Source organism: Sapajus apella, unplaced genomic scaffold (assembly GCF_009761245.1).
Source record: "Sapajus apella isolate SASKATOON/1434 unplaced genomic scaffold, GSC_monkey_1.0 scaffold33, whole genome shotgun sequence".
NCBI classification, from domain to species: domain Eukaryota; kingdom Metazoa; phylum Chordata; class Mammalia; order Primates; family Cebidae; genus Sapajus; species Sapajus apella.
Genome location: NW_022436973.1, coordinates 15615484 through 15631313, shown reverse-complemented (window position 1 = coordinate 15631313; position 15830 = coordinate 15615484). Strand labels below are relative to the sequence as shown.

General features: G+C 40.4%; 1 protein-coding gene across 1 annotated transcript in view; it reads left to right on the top strand.

The window, feature by feature from the left end:
* SLX4IP (SLX4 interacting protein) overlaps positions 1–15830 on the top strand; it is a 199322-nt gene that overhangs the window by 169588 nt on the left and 13904 nt on the right. Inside the window, exons 5-6 of the mRNA XM_032295418.1 lie at positions 401–478; positions 3470–3558. Of these exons, the coding sequence (XP_032151309.1) occupies positions 401–478; positions 3470–3558 (167 nt within the window). The remainder of the gene's footprint in view (positions 1–400; positions 479–3469; positions 3559–15830) is intronic.

Below are 15830 nucleotides of genomic sequence, written 5' to 3'. Positions count from 1 at the left end.
TTTTTTTTTTTTTTTTAACATAGGGTTTCAGCATGTTGGCCAGGCTGGTCTCAAACTCCTGACCTTGTGATCCACCTGCCTCGGCCTCCCAAAGTGCTGGGATTACAGGCATGAGCCACTGCACCCGGACAGTTTTTTTCTTTCTTTTTTTTTTTTTTTTTTTTTTTAACATAGATAGGGTTTCAGCATGTTGGCCAGGCTGGTCTCAAACTCCTGACCTCAAGTGATCCACCCACCTTAGCCTCCCAAAGTGTTGGGATTACAGGTGTGAGCCACCACACCCAGGCTCATTTGCTAAATAATTATTGAGTGCATCTTATATGGCAGGCACTGGGCTGAGCCCCAGAGATTTAGTGGCAAACAAATTTGTAACTTAGTGACATTCCCTTTCACTTTACAGGTTATGGCTTTCAAATCATAGCATATTTCCTCAAGAGAGGGATACGCCTTCGCTGCATCAGGAGCTCACAGAATGCTGGTAAGAAGCTGATTTCTTGGGTTGTCAGACATTTCACACAATCTGCTTGCCCTAGATAGAGAAAGGATGAAAATTAAGGAATGAAAGTCCCATTTGCTTCATTGCCTTCATGTCATTGTGTGTGTCCAAAAGTTTGTAATTCCTTTCCTCCCAGCTTGTACTGTGTTTACTGCCTCTCTGAGAACGGTGAGCTGGGCGACATCATGCTTCCCTTTCCTGCTGCATCTCAGCACTTTTCTTTGAGTGACTCAACACAGTTGAACTATGAATCACTTCAGCATTGTCTATGCACACCAAGGCCCTGGAGCAGGTGTGTACACAAGAAAGCACTTTCTCAGCTCATAGCTTTCAGAGCTTTCCCTAAGTGTGTGATGAGACCACTTTCCCTTGTCACTTCCCCAAGTCTAGATGTCCACTAAAGACATGATTTCAAACTTGTCCAGCCAGCAACAGTAAAGTCAGAAGCTCTAATGATCATTCTCCAGGTTGATCTGAGTACTAGGAAGAAAATTAGGTTACCTTCCATGAACGATTTCAGTATGCATATAAGATATGAAACACACTTTAAAAAATTAACTGGATAGAGGCTTGCTGTGGAATCATCATGATTATCTCCATTTTCTTAACTCTAAACTCTGCTCGAATATATTACTCTCTTTTTTGCTGCTGTTTGTTTTGTTTTTGAGACAGGGTCTCACTCTGTCACCCAGGCTAAAGTGTAATGGTGCAGTCATGCCTTACTGCAGCCTCAACCTCCCAGGCTCAAATGATCCTCCCACCTCAGCCTCCTAAGTAGCTGGGACCACAGGTGTGTGCCACCACGCCTGGCTAATTTTTTTTTTTTTTTAATTTTTGGTAGATAAGAGGTCTCACTATGTTGAAGCTGTTCTCAAACTCCTGGGGTCAAGCTGTACTCCCTCCTTGGCCTCCCAAAGTGCTGGAATTACAGCAATGAGCCAACATGTCGAGCCTCAGATATATTGCTTTCTTAACAAGGTCTTCCACTTTGCTCAATTCTCTAGTAAAATGTCAGCTAACCTTGTATCTGTACCCTTTATAGTAAGGACTGTTATTGCCTAAATCTTTATTTAAATATTAAAATAATACAACTCTCAATAATGACCTAAACAGAGCAAAACGGTGGAGAAGTTGCTTTCTGTTACTACCTGGCACCAAAATGTTAAAAATCTGCCATTCTAGCACTGTTACCTTTCAGAGGAAGTAATGCAAACACAGAGGAAGTTTTTGATAGAACTGATAATTTTGAATTCCAGTTCTGATCCACTAATGAACTGTTGTATTTCAATATGATTTTTCAGGGGGAGGGTGGACAAATAATGAATTCTGTGGTTCACTTTTCCCTCCCATAGAATGATAAACAGGCTATATACCACTTATCTCAATAAGATTTGTCAGGAACTAATGAATAAATATTAATTGCTTTGCTAATTTTATTCTTCTGGCTTCTCAAGGTCCATCTCTAGTCATTTAGCCAGATATCATACCCACAAGAGGTCAAAGTTTAAAAACACCCAGGCCCCACCTGAAATGGGGCCTTTCCTCATGAGGAGGACTAGTTGGCAGTAAGACCAGAACACTAGGTTAATCTTTAATCATGGAGGACTTTGCATGTTGGGCACTGAGGAGTCATGGTAGGTTTTTGAGCAGGATGAGTAGAGCTCTTTTTTTTAATAACTGTTAACCTGCTGTTCTGAATAGGATAACTTGGAATAGGGAGGGTGACTGCCAAGGAGACTGCAGTGGTGAACAGGGTAAGGAGAGAGCTGTTACTGGACCAACAACTGCTTAGGCCTTTTGGGATCATTTCAGCCAGCCTAGTAGTGTAAGGTGTTAACTTGTTTAAGTTCTGTGTCCATGTAATTGACACCTTCTTGCTTGGCTTCCAAGCGGTGCATCAGATTGAGATACGTTTACCTCAGTCATTGCTGTTGTGTGCAATGTGCATAAAAGGCTTTACTCACTTGATTCATAATATCCATCTTTAAAAAAAAAGCTGGTCTTATGTAAGAGGGAAGCTTTCTTTGTTAGAAAAGTGACTTCATTTCTATCACAAATATCAGACGTGCATCATAAAAATATTCAAGTAGTACAACCAAACATGAAAAAGGGAGAAGAGCCCCCTCCCCTCCCACCTGGAACAGACACTGTTGGCATCAGCCCAGCATCACTCCAGACATCACGCCTGGGTAGCTGGAGGCTGGGGAACAAATGGACGGATGGACAGACTGATGAGAGAAGGAAAGATCCAGATGTCATTACCATCTTCTGTTCCTTTCATTGAATGCTGAGGAGTCCAGTTCAGTGATTCATTCAGTCTTTCCCAATGGGAAGTTGTGGTTTTGTTTTAAGAAGCAGCAATAATAGATTACTATGACTATGGTGTAATTTTATCATCTTTATTGTATATTTAATCATTTTCTAAATAGTTGGATCATTAATTCGTAAGAGAAGCTGCTATTTTCCCAGCCTGATTCAGATTAGTAGTTTGCCCACTTAGAGTGTTGGGGACCTCTCTAAGACTAGCTGACCAAGGAGATGATAAGTAAAGTAACTAGTAAAAACGTTGATGGGTCACATTTTTAGATTTTATCTAATACTCTTCCTCTTCCTCTGTAAGTCTTACATGCTCGTTTTGGAAACATTGATCCTATTTTCCAAATAGGAGTTCTAATCAGAAAACATCAGACTGACACAGAGGTGAGGCTGCAGAGGTTCTGCCTGGGGGTTTCCTGCAATGTCATGGTCCCGGGTGGACCAATTTGCAGCTTTTTCAGCTCTCCCTGGAACTTTGTGCTCACCCTGCCCTATTGGTGGCAAACACTGAAAGGATGGGAGGAGAGAAGAGACGTGTGTCTCATATGGATATGCATATTTCAGTAACTTAAAATGAACACAAAATCTGGAACAACCATTTCTGTGTTTATAGCTTTTTAATGCCTTTACTAACTTGCTTTTCTTCATTTTATACAGAGCTCCATGTATTCCCTGACAGATTTGTGGTTTGTGTCAGTCAGCTTGCATTCAGTTGTGATCTTCTGGCAAATCAGAATGAAGATTTGGTGAGTATGAAAAAATTCTATAAACAAACAAGTCTGCTCAAATGCTGAGTTACTGTAAAAAAATGTTTTAAGGGAACAGGAAGGCCTACCTATTTTAACTGGTAACATCGGCTAATTTGTGCATTGTTCTTTTCCGGAAGACCATTTTAACCAGCAGTACCTTTTCCATATCAATTTTAAATGAGAAAGCAACACATCACAAAAACTGATGGTGCTTATGACAGTGTTTAAATGAAATAAAGAAAAGTCTAAGTGAAATGAAGCAAAATCCACATGTTTCCACTGGAGGCTTTCATTGGGGTCAGTGGCTTTTAAATTTTATTCCATGGTGAATCACCGACATTTTCGTGAGAACCAGTACTTTTCCCCAGTGTATTATTTCATAGCTGATAGGGTTCATTTTCCCTCTGTCTCTCTCCCTCTGTCTCTCTCCCTCTCTCTCTCTCTCTCTCTCTCTCTCTCTGTCTCCATCTCTCTCTCCCTTTTCTCATGCTAAGTCTTGAGCTCCAACGGGGCCTGTTTCTGTTTTATTGGAGTTGTCTCTTCAGACAAATAGATAAAGAAAACTGACTCAGAACTGCAGCTTACTGCTTTGTCTTTTAAGGTGAACATGTACACTTGAAAGTTTTCTTGTTGTATATGTGTGTGTTTGTTGCAATCACAGTCCAGTCTGCCTGAATTCTACACAGACATTTTTTCATATTTTTGGATTTATCAGTTGAATCTTTAACAAACAGGGACATATGACTTGAATCTTTAACAAACAGAAAAAAAAATCCAGCAGACATTAACCGGGCCATGAAGTATGACATGATTATTATGCTTCTAAAATAATTTATGGAAATATTAGATTACCCTTGATGTTTATTATTTTTTAATCCATATGAAATCTGAAATCTGGCCCACATCGTCTAAAACCAGCTTCTTATCTCATCTTAAATAAATACATAAGAAGAGTGTTCAGAGACTACACGGGTGAATAGAGACCCAGGAAAAGTACTGCATTTGGTGCAGAGAAACCCTTCACAACAGCCAGTGTGGCTCATATTTCCTCTTCTTCATCCATCAGTCAGACTCTTAAGAATACACATTAAATGAACGAGGCAAATTTGGTGAAAAGTATTAGGTTTGTCTTTTGAAATATTTCCAGGATGTTGAGTTATCTTCATAAACTAATAAATACTAAAGTGGTAATGCCATTGGCATACATCTAAAATATAATATAGCTTAACTGATTCAGAACAAGGAAGAAATTGATCTATGGTTTAAGAAAACAACAATTAACTGTACCAGAAAGTATTATTACTTTCAAATGAAATATAGGAGAAATTAGATCTTGTATCTGATATGTAATATTAATACTTAATATCTTAAATTATTAAGGAGGGATTAAAACATCTCAATACAAATGAAATATTATCCCCCTTAGGGGCCTTGGTATTTATACAGATGTAAGTTTTCTGTAGCAGCTGTCATATAAATCCTATAATCTGGAGGGCTTCCTAAACATTGAGAATTTTCATTCTGAAAAGCTCACCAGTCTCAGCCTTTTACATGAGTGAGTTCCATTGCTTTATCTTTAAAATTTCTGATAACCAGCGATAATATGACCAGAGTTAAGCATGTTAACTTAGGAGGAAAATACCATTTCCATATTGAGGCTCGTTCCTTGTTTTGAGTGATTGTCTTTAGTTGTCATCAGTTTCTGTCTCTTCAGTTGCTCATTTACTCCACCTCTTTCTCTTCACATACGCACTTTCCCAGCCACATGTGTCAGCTAAAGCCTGGCACTACTCAACAGCTTCATCTCTGGACTCAAGTTCTGCGCACCCCCTGCCTAGCGTGCTCACCTCTGTACCCCCCCTCCTCACAGGCCTCCAGTCCACCACTTCCTCAGGCCTGTTGTTACTAGAAACAATAAAAGACCCAGGTCAAGTAAAGGTCTCTCTCCCACAAATGGCCCATCAAGCCAACTACACCATCCTTCCACCAGAAGTGTCTTGTAGTTTAATTCTCATTGATATTTGACCTCTGCAGAGTCTGCCTGTCTCAGCTATTTAAGGATCAATAAACAGTTCTTCCCTTCCAGAACTGCCTTCTGCCTGAGAGAAGGCGTTCTCATCACTTGTTCTGTACTTCAAATGCACAGAGTCGGTGATGTCAGGCTCCTGTGAGTATCCCCTAGACTTCCGTCAAGCTTTGAATTCTTTTATCACTTTACATGAATATTCACCAAAGGTCAGGATCCATTTCATTTTCTCTTGGTGGCAATTCCGAGGAACACATGACTGGGCAAGGCTGGGAAAATTGGTTCTGGCAATAGTTATATTGGAGAGATTTCTTTGGCAATAAACTTCAGTTGTTTCTCTGTAACTATTAATTCACTGTAGCCACAGAAGTGACAGGGGAGTGAACTAGTACTTGAGCAACAGCCTGGGTGCCTTACTTGTGCTGTAGCCTTGAGGAGAACACATTCCCTTTCCTTCATCTTTTTTTTTTTTTTCTTTTTTGGATTCTCAGTGTCTAAGTGACAATTTGTTAGGAAATCTGGGAACGTCTATTCAAAACTACTCTGTCAAGGGATTCTTTGAACCTGTAGACAAGGAAGCCAGCTGCACTTAGCTCCCCAGTTCTTAAAGGTGGTTGCACAAAAGAACTGCTGTTCCAGATCAGGCAGTACAAAGGGGGTAATCCCCCTCCTTTATACGGCGATACAGCCACACTGCCCCTAAGCACCGCAGCGCCAGGGAGGTCTGTCCCTGCTGTCACTTTTGGCATTTCTCTTGTCCACTCAGGGACTTTGGTGCAGGGAGATCCCCTGTGTTGCAATAGCTCTGCACAGAGTGCCCGTGTGCTAGGGATGTGGGAATTGTGATGTGTACTTTGGGAAGAAAGGGCATTATTATGAAATGAGTCATTGTATTTTTCTTACTAGAGTTTCTCATAAGAAATCTCAAAATTCTTGTTGCCTCAGTTTTTGACCCATTGCTAGATATAGGACTGGGGAGTCTTTTTGAGAGTTTTTACCTTTATTTGGTTTGTTTTTTCCTCGGAAATATAAAGAACATAAAGTGAATTTTTATTGCACTCAGCTACGTTTCATTCCAACAATATTTTCTTATTTACAAACTCAAGAGCCTGTGTAGAAACTGTTTTCTTTCTCAGATGTAAAGTCCTGGAGCCTTTGGGAAATTTAAAATTATTTATTATTTCTATTATTTCTTTATTAAAGTTGTGTAAATAACCATAGAACTCTGTATATAACTGGGACATTTCTGGGTCAGCACAAAGCTACTATTTCATTGTGTGTTAGTTACAGCCATTCCTTCTAGTCTCTGGAGATCAGCCTTCCCATCTGTTTTTACCATCACATTTTAACATAATTTGCTAAGTTCCAGCTCTATACTGGGAACTCTGGTAGGCACCAGGGAAACAAAGAAAAGTAAGAAAGCACTTTGGCCTTCAAGGAGCTTACAGTTTGGCAGATCAAGGCTGTTGAAGGATATCCTGGTGACCTAAAAATGTTGTTCAGATAGGGCCTCCATTTTTCCTAAGTATTTTTTCATTCTGGATCCAAGGGTTCCTTTGGATCTCTTCTACCGTTCCTCAGAAGGAAAGTCCAAAATCCCCCAGACCCACTCTTCTTTACTTTAAAACTGAAGCCGTCAAAGTCTGTGATCCTTTTGGAAATTAAAAAATGACCTGTAGTGCTAGTACTGCCTAAAAGTGGATGTATACATTAAGATATTTGAGTTCTATGCCTTATGCTCTTTATTTGAGTTCTATGCCTTATGCTCTTTATTTGAGTTGTGGTCAAGCTGTGAAAATAGCTGCCAAGATTCTGTAGACACAGCCCAGCTACACAAGGCTAGGTCCTCACTGTAGCATCATCTAAGTAGAAGGATTACTGGGACATCCTGACAAGAAATGATATTGAAGCGCTAACTCAGATACCTCTCTTAAGTCACACTACTTTTTAGTGATAAAGAATTCTCCTTCTAGTTTTTGAATACAAAATTGAAGTGAAAATGAGTTTATTTTTCTGAGTTATTTTTAGCTTGGCTGTTACAGTCCTCTGCTGTGCATAATCCAGCCTTTGTGGGACATAGGCTTCCTCTCATTCAAGGGGGAGGGTATCAAATTATCTCAAAAATCTTTTCTCACATGGCATTTCTATTGGAGGAAGCAAATAAAACTGTAGCTAAATAAAAACTACAAAATAATTTTGCACAAAGAAGAAATTTTCTTGCGGATTTAAAAATTGTGATTAGAAAAACTTCCAGGGTAGTTATATTTGATCTTAAGAAAGATATAAATAGAAATTGTAACACTGTAGGCCTTATGTTTTTAGAACAGAAGAAATAAGCTACTTAACATTTGACTGTGCACTGACATTTGTACCCTCATGACAGAATCTTTTAATTTCCTAAGAGAGCTTTTGCATACATATAAATCAGATCATTCAAGAAAAGAATTCTCTATTTTTGTGTTTAGAAAATGAAAATGAGTGATGGCTTTTCCAGGTTTTTTATGATCTATCATAGAGTTTAAAAAATTTGTTTTTCTTATTTCTAAACAACGCTAGTGGTGAATTGGATGGAAGACATTAACAAGAGATTCCTGTAGCACTAGGGAAAGTTCCTTGATTAGAGAGAGGCTGTTTTCACATTTTCTACAATATTATGAACTTAGATTTTACTTAATAACTGATTACTGAAACTGTACATATTCATTGTACAAAAAAGTTTTTAATCCAAACATATATAAAGAAAATAAAAATTAGCTACAACTCTGAACGCAAGGTCTCTGCTAATGATCTAGACGGTATCTCTTTATACTTCATACCTAATAAACTGAGGACCGTGTGTGTGTGTGTGTGTGTGTGTGTGTGTGTGTGTGTGTGTTAACTAGGACCTATTTGTCAGCAGTGTGTCCATTTTTTTTTTACTGACGATCTTGTATTTGACAAACTGGTACATGAAAACTTATCTAGTAAGGAAAGTAACTCTCAGTGAGTTTATCATTTTCCTTTCACTTGTATGTCAGTACTGTATGGTAGGATACATTATGTTTATGTATCCTCAGAATTGTGTTTTCTGTAATGATCTCTGCTTTTGATGATCTTGGTGTTACGTTTTTCAAAATTAGATAAACATTTACTTATATTTTCTTCTGATATTCTTATGTAATGTATTTTAGTTTATGATATGAGGTCTTTTTTATTCTGTGTATTGACCAATATCATGCTAATTGTGATCTTTAGGTTTAAGGGACAGTCAAGCTCTGTCTGCCTCTTCTACACTGTCGGTGTACACATGACAATGAGGCATCTATAGGGAGCAGGCTCTTCTTTGCCCCTTAGCAGTTGGAGTTTGCTGATGTCACTAAGATATTTGGGTTATCTGCCTTATGCTTCATTTGAGTTGTGGCCAAAAATAGCTGTCAAGGTTCCACTGACCTGCATCAGCCACACAAGGCTAGTCCTCACTGTAGCATCATCTAAGTAGAAAGATTAGTGGAATATATGGCCAAGAGACAATATTTAAGCACTAAATTGAATACTTCTTTTAAGTCACACTGCTGTTTAGTATGAAAGAATTCTCATGGTGCTTGTCCCCTCCCAAGGCTGACTGTGCTGTCCCTTTCCAATCAGTTAAGGCCAAGGCTCTGGGTCAGAACATGTTCAACAAGTAGGGAATAGATTAGCGCCATAACCTTAGCAAGTGGCCTACAATGGGCAGTTTTCCTTGGATAGCCACCATCCCCATCTGACCTTATAGGGACTGGCAGATGGATGACCCTGTGCAAATGCTGGTAGTGGGGATAAAGATATCCTCTGTTGGCTTTTCTAGACTAAGATGGAGAAAATAAGAAAAAATATTTCTTGGGTAAGATCTTTTTTTTTTTTTTTTGAGACAGTCTCACTCTGTCACCAGGCGCCAGGCTGGAGTACAGTGGCACAATCTTGCTCACTGCAACCTCTGCTTCCTGAGTTCAAGCAATTCTCCTGCCTCAGCCTTCCGAGTAGTTGGAACTACAGGCACGTGCCACCACGGCCAGCTAATTTTTTGTTTTTTTTTTTAGTAGAGACAGGGTTTCACCATGTTGGCCTGGATGGTCTCGATCTCTTGACTTTGTGATCTGCCCACCTCGGCTTCCCAAAGTGCTGGGATTACAGGTGTGAGCCACTGTGCCCGGCCTAGATCATTTTTTTTTAAAGATAGTTTTTTGCGGCCGGGCACGGTGGCTCAAGCCTGTAATCCCAGCACTTTGGGAGGCCGAGGCGGGTGGATCACGAGGTCAAGAGATCGAGACCATCCTGGTCAACACGGTGAAACCCCGTCTCTACTAAAAATACAAAAAATTAGCTGGGCATGGTGGCACGTGCCTGTAATCCCAGCTACTCAGGAGGCTGAGACAGGAGAATTGCCTGAACCCAGGAGGCGGAGGTTGCGGTGAGCCGAGATCGCGCCATTGCACTCCAGCCTGGGTAACAAGAGCGAAACTCCGTCCCAAAAAAAAAAAAAAAAAGATAGTTTTTTGCTTATATGTTACAGGAACTTGAGTTCTCTGTTGTTAATAATGAAATTATTTTTGTTCTCTTTTCTTAATAATAAAATTTTCCCAAATGTTTAACCAGCAGTATTTGTTGTGAAAAAGATGGTTTGTGCCTCCTCCCACCACCGTCATCCCCACAAGGGAACCTGCCCTTTGCTGAAGTAGAATAGGATACGTTACATGAATGAGGATTGTTAGATAGGATAAGTTGGAATAGGATGTATCTCCGCTCCCTAATCCTTTGTGGGTTTTTTTTTCTCATAGTGTACCTTTGCATGTGCAGAGACTCATAATCTCCACTGATGACCCTTTTTCATGATAGATTTGATTAGGAAAAATGTAGTGGGGAATAGAACAACTGAAAAAGGGATTAGAGTTAAAACGTAAAGACCTGGTTTTGACCATTGCCTCTCCCCTTACTCACTGATGACCTTAGACAAGTCATCTGACTTCGTGGAGCACTAATCACCTACCTTGTTAAGCAAAGGTAAACATGATACCTTCTGTACCGCATTCTCAAGTTTTCCTAAAGAGCAAGTGAAATAATGAATATTAAAATGTCATAGAAAGTTTAAGGCACTTATACAGTATTAATTTTTATCAACACCATTTCCTTTCTTTTCTGAAGAAGTCTTCATTTAAATGCCATTAACACCACATTAACAGACTGCTACAGTCTTCTCCTTCCTGCTTGAAATAAAAATAATACCTGACACTGTCCATCTGCTTATATTATTGTTTTCCCAAGAAACTCAGCTCCCTAATTTTTCTCCACTTCCCAACTCAACTTTATTTTGCAGCTATAAAAGCTGAAGTACCAAAGAGTTAAGTGATAGCCCCCCATTTAGCCAGCCAGTCAGTGGTGGGGAAAGAGACACACTAAAGGCAAAAATTGTGATGGGAGCTCTGTTAACCAACATCCACAGGAAGAGGAGGAGGAGCAGCGACCACCCAACTAAACACCTTCAATTTCCAGTAGCTGCCGGCAGACTCACAGTGAGATATGGCTTTGGAGGAAGGACCCAGTCACCTCTCTAAAGTACATAGGAATCAAGAGACAGCAGGCTTCTCAGGCTTGAATTCCTAAAAGCACATCTTCATCAGAACACCCACAGTGATAGCACAGAGAGTTCATTAGGAAACAAATGATTTAGAATTCAGTACTGATTTTCCCAAGGAAACAGTGTCATAACTGGGGATGAGGTTCCCAGACTCATTCACAATAGCTGTTACTATCATGAGCTCTGAGTCTTGGAAAGAGGAGGCCTTAGTACCTGTGTCCCAGGGAAATGGCAAGAGCTGTTCCTTCCGCATCCCTGGGCAGAAGGCCAGCTCCGAGCAGAATTTTGAAATGAGACAATCATCTGTGGTTTGTTCTCTCTAGCTCTTAGGCCCTTTTCCCATCAGTGCCCTGGGCTACTCCCTGCATGGCAGGATTTCATGTTTGCCCACCTCTCTCTACCATGTCCCTTTCCAGGCCCACGTGCTCGGTCATGTGAGATGTTAGGAAAGATATCATCCTTCTTTTATCATCCTGAAAGAAGTGCTGTCTACCCTCCTGCAGGTGCTGGTACTTTTCAACCACAGGCCTTTGTCAGACAAGGTATTTTTTTTTTTAACAAGGAGACCTCCTAAAGTGGCCCAACTCTGCCTGGGGTAATTCCCATTATGTTTCTCTCTATTTTTTTCTTTACAGCTGTTTCCCTTCTTCTTTTAAACTGGGGTTACTAGCCTATGATTCATGAATTCCTTGAAATTAAAAAAAAAATGTATTTTTATGTTTTTTTCTGGTCAATGTTAAATAGCTTCCATCCAATTCTCAGAACAGTTGATAAGCCTTACAATGTCAAGTGTTGGCCCAAACCCATAAATTCTTCAAAATGTCCAAATTTGTCGTACTTGTTTGGCACCAGAGATTCAAGCATAGAGGCTAAGGTTGATCAGGATATATTTTTAGGTTCTTGAGGGTAGGTGAATGTAAACCAGAAAATCCCTGTGAAATGTATACTTCCTGCAAAATAACTTGCTTGATTTTTTTCACCGATTTCATGTTTAGGGTGATATTGTTAGCAGCTACTTATGGGTGCTTCCCCAAATCTACACAAGAGCTTCATTGGCATCAATTCAGAAGAAAAGAAAACTTTTTAAAAACCATTTTAAAGGGAAAGTGATTCACAACTAACCCAAGTGGCAGCATCATCAGCCCTGGCTCTAATTCCCCTTAGAGACCAATCCTTTTCATGGGAAGGCAGAGGAGTGAAGTCCTCAGAGGACGGACTCAGGGTCAGACACGTGTGGAATGAAGGCTTGCCCCTCACTGTGGGAACTGGGCAGATGGCTTGGCTGCCCAGAGCATCAATTTCCTCATGTCTGAAATAGGGAAGGTCATATCTGCCTTGTGGACATTTCATGCAGACTCACATAGCAGGTGCTAGCCTCTGTACCAAGAGTTTTGCCTTTGGTCTCAGAACAAATGTCCATCATTATTATCATCTTTAGAGAACAACAACTTCGGTCCCAATGGAATTCATACAAGGCCACTTTTCATTTCACCTCCTGTTTGCTTCAGTTCCCTTGAGTCAATACACACATACTTGTCTGCTTCCATCTTTTCTTTTAGTTGTTCATTGCGACCCTATCCCACCTGTTTTGCGCTTTTTACTTCGTGATTATCAAAACATTTAAGGAAGTATTATAAGTGAAATTTAGGAAAGAGAGACTTCTCCCTCATTTTAAAGACACGTGGCTTCTACATGGCTCTGTTGCCTCATGGTCTGAGATTGTGGTCATTGTCATAGATGCTCTGTTTGGGCTGTTTTTCTGTAACTAACTGAGCCTTTCATATAATATGTCACATTTCACATGGCTGATGCTCCTGAAAAATCATGAGGTGTTGCACTAAAGTATGGGAGTAATGTTTCTTTTTGCCTCATTATAAATTAAAATAGTTCCAGTTTCATACTTTAATATTACTATGTGCCCCCCAAATAAGCTGATAATATATTACACTTTTAACCTACTTTTATTGCTGGCAGAAGGCTTTGTTTGCAGAGGGCTGTTCCATACAATAACTTATTCAGTGCAACAAACCTGAAAAGGGATTGTTATCAGTCTTGAACTTTTTCATTTTCAAGAGACAGCAAGGCCAACTCAAAGAGGCTTAGCCAAAAAAGGGAAGGTTTTTGTCTCACGCCCCTGAAAAGTCCAGACTTCAGGTACAGCTTAATCAGAGACACAAAGAGCATCATTAAGGCTTCATTTCTCACCATCTTTGGCTCCAGATTCCACTGTGTTGGCCTCACTCTCAGCTTAAGTGTGGTGGTTGGTCCTGACAGTCCCAGGTTCATATCCTTCCAGGAGGAAGAGATCAGGCTTCTTGCTAGGACAGCTATGGCCGATGCATCTCTTTTGATCTCAGCCATAGGCCCAGTTCTGTAGTCATGTATGGAAACAAGATCTCCTGAAATGCATGGACACTGGATGGGGGTTGAAGATGTGACTTTCCAGAACAAAAATCTGAGTATTGCTTCCACAAACTAAATGAGTATCCACCATAGAGGTATTATTATCCTCTTTCTTTTATAGATGAAGAAACTGATGCTCAGAGAATATGTCAGTTGTCCAAATCTCATAGTCAGATAGTTACCAAGAGGGGACTGGAACGAAGTCCTCTTCTCTTTCTGTATAAGTCCATGTCGAACCATGATGGCAAATGATACTGTGGCCATTGGGCAAAGAGAAGAGAGTACTGCACAGGGAGCAGGCTCTAAACTCAGTTCTGCCCCTGACTGCATGTATGGCCTACACTTAGTCTTTGTGGGTCTCATTCTTCTCATCCATCACGTAGTGACATTAACTGCCCTGATGAATACTCTTTGGGGCCCAGATGAGATGTTGGGAAAAGGACTTTGAGAATCATATGAGTTCTTCATGAATACAAGGCATCCTTGCCTTCTCTCCAGCCCCATATGGTTTGTGAAGGCATCAGGTTTGAAAATGTGCTCAATACTTTCCAGTTTCCAAAGTTGCTTCATACACCTTCACTGCATTTAAATTTTCCAAACAATCCTGAAAGATAGAAGAGAAACCAACCATCAAGGGGTTGAGAAGCTGGCTCTGGGACAAGCCAAAAATGAACACGAGACCTTAGCCTCCACTCCCTTTCACCTCTGTGCTGGGACTCATATGCCAGGAGTCTCAGCCTGATTCAGTCAACTTTAGGTGTATCATTCTCAGCAGATGGGATTAGGAGGAACTGAGAAGCAGTAACATTTTGAATATGTCCTAAGACTATGTATTCTAATATTCTACTGTGAATTGTCTACTTTTAAAATCTTATGGTTGGATTATTAATTATTTTCATTTGGGATCGAATATAACAGAATCGGAAGAAATTCATGTACATAACCATGAGAAAACAGATCCAACTCTCAGAAGATCAAGACTGAGAATACATGAAGTCCCATCTTGAGAACAATTTTAATAACACTGAATAGCTTTTTTTCATCCCTTTATTGCTGTCGTATAATGTTTTACAGTCCTAAAGACAAGAGTTTGGCGGCATAGCTTCTGCCATATGCTTCCAACATGGCTATGAAGGGTACTAGGAGGACCATATGGGGTGGGCCATGTGTTCAGGATGAGCCAGAATTGGCCGGTGTACCCCAAGGACTCTTGGAGTAACCAGTAGCCTAGTGCCGTGGCCCCAAAGATCAGCCCCCATAAACTCCAACCTCAACTAATATTAATGTCTCAAAGCCTTCAGCCAGGTGCTGGAGAGCTGGCTGCAAGTCATTCCCAATAGAGGCCATGTTTGTCAGATGGACTGTAGTGGTGTTACCATCCCATGCTATGTGTCCATGTCACACCAGATTCTAGCCAGCAGCATCCGACCCTGGGGTGTGGTATTAATATCTACTTCACCAAGCTGTATTGAGGGTGACAATGGTGGGTGCCCCCATTTCTCTGTTTCACCTTACTGTAAAATTCTTCCAAAGTGGTGGTGTCTAGACCTGTGCTGGCCAGTACCTGGAGCCACTGGCTACATTTGACTATGGAGTATCTGTATTTAAAATACAGCAAGTCAGAAGTAATGTACTCTAAGTATAAAGTGCACACCAGACTTCACAGACTTAGTATATAAATGTGAATATTTTTATATTGATCACGTATTGTAATGATAATATGTTAAATATATATTATTGAAATGTAATTTCACCTTTAAAAGTGTTGTTTTACTTTTTTAATGGGTCTGTAGGATTGCAAGTTGCTTGTACAGTTCACATTCTATTTCTCCTGGAGAGTTCTGGTCTTCAGTATGCCTCCATACTGGAGAAGTACAAATGCAGCCACTTGCACTTCTCCCTTGACCCTATCTCAGGTAGGCTTGGATCCCGGCACTTCACCAAAAACAGCTTATGTCAAAGTCACCTTCCTTCCAGTGGTCAGTTTTCACTCATAACTGGTCAGCAGTGTTCCATACAGTTGTCACTTTCTTTCTTTCTTTTTTTTTTGAGATGGAGTTTTGCTCCTGTTGCCCAGGCTGGAGTGCAATGGCGCGATCTCAGCTCACTGTAACCTCCACCTCCTGGGTTCAAGCCATTCTCTTGCCTCAGCCTCTTGAGTAGCTGGGATTATAGGCATGAGCCACCACACCCAGCTAATGTTTTGTTTTGTTTTGTTTTGTTTTGTTTTGTTTTGTTTTGTTTTGTTTT